General features: G+C 43.6%; 1 protein-coding gene across 4 annotated transcripts in view; it reads right to left on the reverse strand.

Annotated features, from left to right (window-relative positions):
• The window catches only part of cacnb2b (calcium channel, voltage-dependent, beta 2b), a 39177-nt gene that overhangs the window by 31053 nt on the left and 624 nt on the right, over nucleotides 1-7500 (reverse strand). For 2 of the 4 annotated variants that reach the window (XM_054741799.1, XM_070541621.1), the window contains exons 1-2: nucleotides 6958-7500; nucleotides 4292-4393 (exon numbers count right to left, since the gene is read on the reverse strand). The exon at nucleotides 6958-7500 is cut by the window's right edge and continues 624 nt beyond it. In XM_054741799.1, coding sequence (XP_054597774.1) covers nucleotides 4292-4393; nucleotides 6958-7005 — 150 coding nt within the window. In that variant the 5' untranslated portion in view covers nucleotides 7006-7500. Of the gene's footprint in view, nucleotides 1-474; nucleotides 4245-4291; nucleotides 4394-6957 lie in introns of those variants that run through there. The other 2 variants (XM_015956558.2, XM_015956559.3) reach the window with 2 other exon arrangements.

Raw genomic sequence — 7500 nt, forward strand, 5'->3', positions numbered from 1 at the left:
GTGCACGTCAGGGCCACTAGGCTAAAGAGCCTCAACTTCATCAACACAAATGAATAGAAAACACACCTGCTCTGGACCAACTGGATCAATGTTTGATAGAAAAACCGAGAAATCAGGTGCATGTTTTAAACTCCAATCCTTGTCGTTTGCCTCAGATTTCCTGATGAGGTTTTAAGTTAAGGCAAATTTGGCTGAAGAGGAGCAGAGAGGATCTTTGATCTCCTGGCTGCTGAACAAAATTACTCAGGTGCCTAAAGGAAATGTCCTAATGTCAGTTTTCTGTGAAGCTATAGCCAAACTTGAGGATCATGATGCTGACTTTGTGTGTAGAAATCCAGAATGTGCAGCCATGAAGAGCTTCAAAGCAGATAACGCTGACACAAATCAAAAGCTCTCAGACTGAACTCTCATAATCCAGCAGCAGCTCCCTCACTCCTACCCCCACACCTACATGCGAAAAAAGGCTGTACTCACCCAGGAGACATTTTTGGTCTTGAGCAATTTTGACATAACTTGCAGGTGGAAAAGCAGCAATCCCTGCTCCTGGTAGTCTCAACGTCCTTGCATGGACTCCAGTCAGCACCTAGTTGCTGCAGCAGGAGCATCCTCCATCCTCCGCTGCCTCTTTGCCAACAGATCTCACCAGATTTACATCTGCCTGGAGCTTCGCCCGCCCATTACACCCAGATATTCTCCAAAACCTCACTCAAGAAGGAGGAGGAAGAGTGGGAGCCAGAGAGAAACAAAGATGAACTCCAGGAATGGCTGTCGGAGGCAGAAATAGAACTTGCATAAAGTTTCTTCAGTCTGAATCATCCTCTTCTTCCGGCTTGTTGGTGGTTTTCTGGTTTCCGTTTCATATGCCCCACGCAGAGATGAAGCCAAACATCTGGCTGATGTCTCATGATGCTGAAACGAGCGAGAAGGGAAGGATGCAAGGGAAGCAAAAATCTAATGAGAGCAAAAACCAGAGATGGCCAGAAAGCACAAAGTGGAAGGGAGGTTACCAAGTCCTGACAAGAAATGATTTCTGTTTGTGGAAATGTGATATTTTACTTTTGTTTACCTTTAGTTTCACATAAATTCAAAAACCAAACAAATAAAGGACATACAAACTGCTGTCGCCTGCATGATTGTGTTCATGCTTGCTATATTGTGTTGTGATTGTAATCTGGCTAGAGAGCCTCTGATTGGTCAGAGGGAAAGAGAAGGATTGGCAGAATGAGAGATTAATGTAAGTATAGATGATCATCTCTTTTGGCCAGTGCTAAACTCCCTTTTAATCAGAATCCTGAGCTTCGCTGGACATAAATGTGATTTCGATCCTTCTGACAATGAGAACAGCTAAAATGATTTTTCACTCATTTTGGAATCTTTTGACCTACATAATTCTAAGATAATTCACAATCCTAACTCAGAGGAAACACCCATTACTTTGAAGATGCATTATTCTCTTTTAATTGCAAAACAAATTCAATTCAAGCTAATAGAGAATGAAATAGCAGATAAGTCCCCTCTGTCTGAGATTAAGACTCTATAATTGCGATTGCAGGGAGAAGCATGCAGATAGCCCCCGAAAATGGATGGATGGATGTTTTTCTTGAATCATCTTGTATTGATGCATTTAAAACTTAGCCCCAAATGTGTAGGATGTTCATTCTCTCTTGTTTTGTTGCTTTGTTCACATTATTGAAATTTGCACGTATGGGTTTGGTCTTTACAGGCAGAGAGGATTATTTTATGAGCTGCTCTGACTCGAGAAGGACGCTTTAGACATCAAGCTACTTTCTTTAAACATCTTTTGTGTGTTCTTACTGTGTCTAGTTTCTAATTCCATTTTTGGTTATTTTTAAAACACACAAAAGGTTTCTCTTTACCTTGCTGACAGTTTTGTTTGGCGACTGGAAAACATCCTCAGGGCTGACGCTGATGGTGGCGTCACTTCCTACTCCGTTTATCCGCAGGCAGCAGAAGACGTTGTCGCCCTCTGCTTCCCGCTCTCCCCTCTCCGATGACGCAGTCCCATGCACGATCCAATGTGTGGACCCCATCGTCTCTGTTCATGGTCCTGCATCCACGTCTCCTTATCTCGATAGCTTCCTTTATCCATCTCTTGTATTTCTGTTGTCCGGTGTTTATGATCCTTGTGTTGTCCCAGTCCATGATCTGTTACTGCTGACTTCTTTATTGTGCTTTCTGCTTCTTCTTTTGCTGCTCTTGTGTGTTTTCGACTTGCCTCTTTCTCGCACTCCTTTCTATGTTCTATTGTTCGTGTGTTGAGTTGGCGTCCGGTTTCTCCTATGTATGTTTTATTGCAGAGTTTGCATGGGATTTCGTAAACAACTCCACATTTAAGTCCAGCTGGTATTTTGTCTTTTGGGTGTACTAGTCTGTTTCTAACTGTTGTGTATGGTTTTGTTGGTGTGTTTATGTTGTGTTTTTTCATTGCTGCTCTTATTTTTTCTGTTATGCCTTTGATGTATGGTAGGTTATCACTGGTTTTGGTTCTTGTCTTTCTGATTTTCTGGTTCTTTTCTTAGGTAGTTCTTTTCTTTCTGTTGTTGTTTGTTGTTTTCCTTTGTTTATTGCCCATGTCGGGTATCCACAGGTCTTTAAAGTGTGTTGTATGCGTTTGTTCTCTTGTTTACAGTCTCTTTCTTCTGTTACCATTTTTGCTCGGTGATATAATGTTCTGAATTGACATTTTGTGTATGGTGGGGTGTTCTGATGTCCATAATAGATCTTGGTCTGTGTGTGTTGGTTTCCTGTATGTGTTTATGTTTAGGGTCCCGTCAGTCTGCCTGGTTATTTTCATATCCATAAATGCTATGCTGCCTTCTGTTTCTCACTCATATGTGAACTATATGCTGCCTGTGTCGTCAATGTTATTTAAGTGTTGTGTTAGTGTTTCTGTTTGTCCTTTTGATATGATTTCCAGTATGTCGTCTATGTAGCGTTTCCATAGTTTTATTTAGCAGTTTTTTTTGGGGGGGGGGGGGGGGGGGGGGCAGTGGCTATGGCTTTTTGTTCTCGATTTTCCATGAAAAACTCGCACAGGGTGGCTGATAACGGGTTACCCATGGCGAAGCGTTCCAGTTGTTTGTATATTGTGTTGTCGTATGTGAAGTAAGTGGAGTTAGCTACCAGTCCTATCAGTTGTGCTATGTCATCTGCTGTGAGGTTTATTCTTTTGCGTAAAGTCTTGTCCTGTCTCATTCTGTTAACTACTATGTCTATGGTTTTTTGGGTTGTTGTTTTTGTGAACAGGGATGTGACGTCATGTGAGATGAGTATGTCGTTATCTTTTATTGTAGTCTTTTTTTAGTTCTTTTGCGAGTTCTATACTATTTTTGCAGTGTTGATCTGTGTCACCTAATAACGGGCTGATAATTTTGCTGATTTTTTTTGCCACACACACACACACACACACACACACACACACACACACACACACACACACACACACACACACACACACACACACACACACACACACACACACACACACACACACACACACTCCTGTATTCCTATACCCAGAGAAATACACACACACACACACACACACACACACACACACACACACACACACACACACACACACACACACACACACACACACACACACTTGTTCTCATCAGTGAAGTTATTCCTAATATTTTCTATAATCCACATACACACACACACTCCTGTATTCCTATACCCATAGGAACACACACACACACGCTCACTTGTTCTCATTAGCAAAGTTATTCCTAATATTTTCTATAATCCACATACACACACACACTCCTGTATTCCTATACCCATAGGAACACACACACACACGCTCACTTGTTCTCATTAGCAAAGTTATTCCTAATATTTTCTATAATCCTGGTGTCACCGAATTTCCACTTTCATTACGGATCAGTTATTTCCTATCACTGCCATAAAGCTTTGGGTTAACAATTCTCTTAAATCCATGCATGAAACTATAAGCTGTGTTTGGTCCATTTGTCAATGTACTAACTGATGTTGTAATACATTCACAAAACGTAAATAACGCCCGATCATTTTCTAGCAATTCTCGGGAATAATCGGCGCATTCTGTCAAGAATTCATCCTTTGGATTAAAATGTGGTGTTAACTTTGAGACTGATTACATTGAGAAGAAAATGAATATTAAATCCAGTGTCCCAGTTCGCACAGACAAAACTGGGTGGTGCACCGAGTTATTTAATATAAAATTATAAATGACAAAGACAAGCTAAGTTCCCACCACATTTGATAGATGTAAATTCATATTTACCGCTACAGTGTGCATGAGAGTTTTTCCTGTGTGTCTCTGTGTTGCCCTGCGATGGACTGGCTCTCCATCCAGGGTGTACCCCACCTGACTGCCCATTGACCGCTGGAGATAGGCACCAATAAACAAACACAAATCACAACTTGTTTTTGAAGTTCATGCAGTTTGGTAAAACTAATAAATAAATAAATAAATAAATAAATAAATAAATAAATAAATAAATAAATAAATAAACTGAAAGCTCTGGTCAAAAGATTATTCTCAAAATGCACATTTTTCTGCTTTAAATTGCCCCAAACCATGCACAAACATCTGGATGTGGACATAAGGTCCCATTTCTTGTTAGGATGCTGCTTTTAGTTGCTTTGATTCTCCTCTGAACTCCTTTTCTGGTGTGTTGCTGAGGTGGGCACACATGGCTTGCAGCAGCAAAGTACATGGTAATCTGTGAGGCTCTGTGCTGACAGCCTATGAAATGCTGAGAACTGACAGTAAGCCTGTTTTATGTAGCAATATGCTCGTCTGCAGTTAGAGCATACCAGCTTCAAACGTCAGAGCATAAACTGCAACAGGACTTTATGGAAACTGCATACGTGCAAAAAGCAAGAGGAAAATTAGTGATGAAGCAGCAGAACGGAACATGAAATAGTTTTTAAAATGAAAAGTAAGAAAGGTGACCTTCTTGCTTGCGATGGTGGCACAGGAGTTAAGTGCTCGACCCGTAATTGGAAGGTTGCAGTTCAAGCCCCGCTCAGTCTGTCGCTGTCGTTGTGTCCTTGGGCAAGACACTTAACCCACGTTGCCTGCTGGCAACACATTCTCACACCCTAAGCGTCGGAAACAAAAGCTTGTTCAGCCACCCTCCACGTCAGACCCCAGATGCCAAAAGTGCCCTTTTTCGTTACTTATGTGAGAAAAGGGGTTTTTCCCTTTTGTAATTGCAGATCCCAATGCAGCGTAAAACTGACTTGATTAGATATCCGCTGATGCAGCACCAAACCAGCTCATTTAACCGCCCCTAAACCTTAACGTTTCACTATTTATAACCTTCCCCTCACTCTCATCCTAACCTTAACACTCATTTAACCGATGCGGCACCGAACCAGCTCGTTTAACCGCACCTAAACCTTAACGTTTCACTATTTATAACCTTCCCCTTCCCCTCTCCCTCATCCTAACCTTAACCCTCTTGCTACCTAAACCGTTACTCTCACTGTGATCAAGCGTTTGTTTCCCCTGCATTCTGACTCTGACAGTCAGAGTCTGACTGTCAATTTTCGTATTTGCCGCCCAAGGGGAACGTTAGAACATACCATCTGGCGAGGGGGAGGTTACAAATACCCTTCACTTTTAACCTCCACCGTGGTAGTTGAAACCTCCCCCTCGCGTTGGCTTGGTCCAAACTCGAACAATGACGAGGCGGCTCCAGCCATTCACTTCATAGAGCCGGCTTTTAGAGCGACTGACACATCACCAACGTGTTCGCTAGCAAGATGGTTAAGGCTAGGATAGGGGTGAGGGGAAGGTTAAATAAGAGGATAAGGTTAAGGTGAGGTACAATGAGCTTGTTTGGTGCCCTGGCTGCGGACATCCCATCACGTCAGTTTTACGCTGCATTGGGATCTGCAGTCAAATAAGGGAAAAACCCCTTTTCGCACATTAGTAACGAAAAAGGGCACTTTTGGCGTCAGGGGTCTGACGTGGAGGGTGGCTGACCAAGCGTTTGTTTTTGACGCTTAGGGTGTGAGAATGTGTTGCCTGCTTGTGGTGGTCGGAGGAACCGGTGGCGCCTGTGCCCGGCAGCCTCGCCTCTGTCAGTGCGCCCCAGGGCAGCTGTGGCTACACTGTAGCTCATCCCCACCAGGGTGTGAATGGGTGAATGACTGATCGTGATGTAAAGTGCCTTAACGGGTTCCAGGACTCTAGAAGGCGCTATATCAAATACAGGCCATTTGCCATTTATATATGTTAAAATATATGTAACCTTGCACATGCAAATTCTTCATCCTACTCCAGGTGCCTCAGTCAGGAAATAAGATGTGAGAAAAACAGCTCTTAGTTAAAACCAATCCTCGCTCAGTGGCCTAGTGGTAGAGTGTCCGCCCTGAGACTGGGAGATCAGGGTTCGATTCCTGGTCGGGTCATACCAAAGACTTTGAAAAATGGGACCCAATGCCTCCCTGCTTGACACTCAGCATTAAGGGGTTGGATTGGGGGGTTAAACCACCAAATGGTTCCCGAGCGTGGCTGTGTCTGCAGCTCACCGCTCCCCCAGGGGATGGGTCAAATGCGGAGAAAAATTTCGCACACACATCAGGGTGTGTGACAACTGACAGGACTTTAACTTTAAACACACACGACGTAAAAAAACTCTTAATGATGGAAAGCACCAAAGGTAAAGCATGCAGCACCCGTTTGAGCGTTTTTAGGAATTCTAAATCAATTCTGAGCTTTTTATCATCCATCTTGATTTAAAAACCCAGCTGGAAACAAAGCAACACCTAAGCAGCATCAGGTTGCAAGAGTCACATTACAGGTGTTATTGAGCACTGCAGAGGAAGAATACACCAGAGTGCAAAGTACAGATTATCTGTCGTCACCCTGTCCTGTCCTCACCCAACCCAACCAGTCAAAAGCCACCAGCTACGAGATAAAAAATGATCACTTACATAGGTGGACTGCACTCTCCGCCAGTGTCCCAGCCCACAGCAATACATCAAGACATCAAGTTAGAGGGAGAGGAGGGGACAGGCTGAGAGAGCCTCTGGAGAGAGTCGCCTCAAGACTGGTTGACGACTCTCATGGCACAGGTGATCCACCTGACTTCAAGCTCCTGTGGAAGTTTGCGGATCCTACAGGAGGAGAAGAATCTGACCCACCGTTTCCACAAGTTGTCACAGCGGTCAGCGTTGTCAGTTAAGTGGTTTGTTCACCTCTCCAGTCCAGGTGATCTTGACAGCAGATGTCTCATAGCATGTCTGGGATGTGATCTATCCACCTCAGCAGAGCGTTGGTGTGTCTGCTCGTGCTGATGCATGCTCACCTCATCTTTAAAAAACAGGTGGCCCATCTCTCACATTTGCCCTTCCATCACACGTCCCCACTCTTCCAGTTTTGGCTGTTAGAAAACGTTCCCCCTGCCTGCCTTCTAGTTTAAATCCCCGAACAAAATTCTTCTCTGTAAGTCTCTCATACTTCTGCGGTCAGAGCTC

Source organism: Nothobranchius furzeri, chromosome 11 (genome assembly GCF_043380555.1).
Source record: "Nothobranchius furzeri strain GRZ-AD chromosome 11, NfurGRZ-RIMD1, whole genome shotgun sequence".
Taxonomy (NCBI): domain Eukaryota; kingdom Metazoa; phylum Chordata; class Actinopteri; order Cyprinodontiformes; family Nothobranchiidae; genus Nothobranchius; species Nothobranchius furzeri.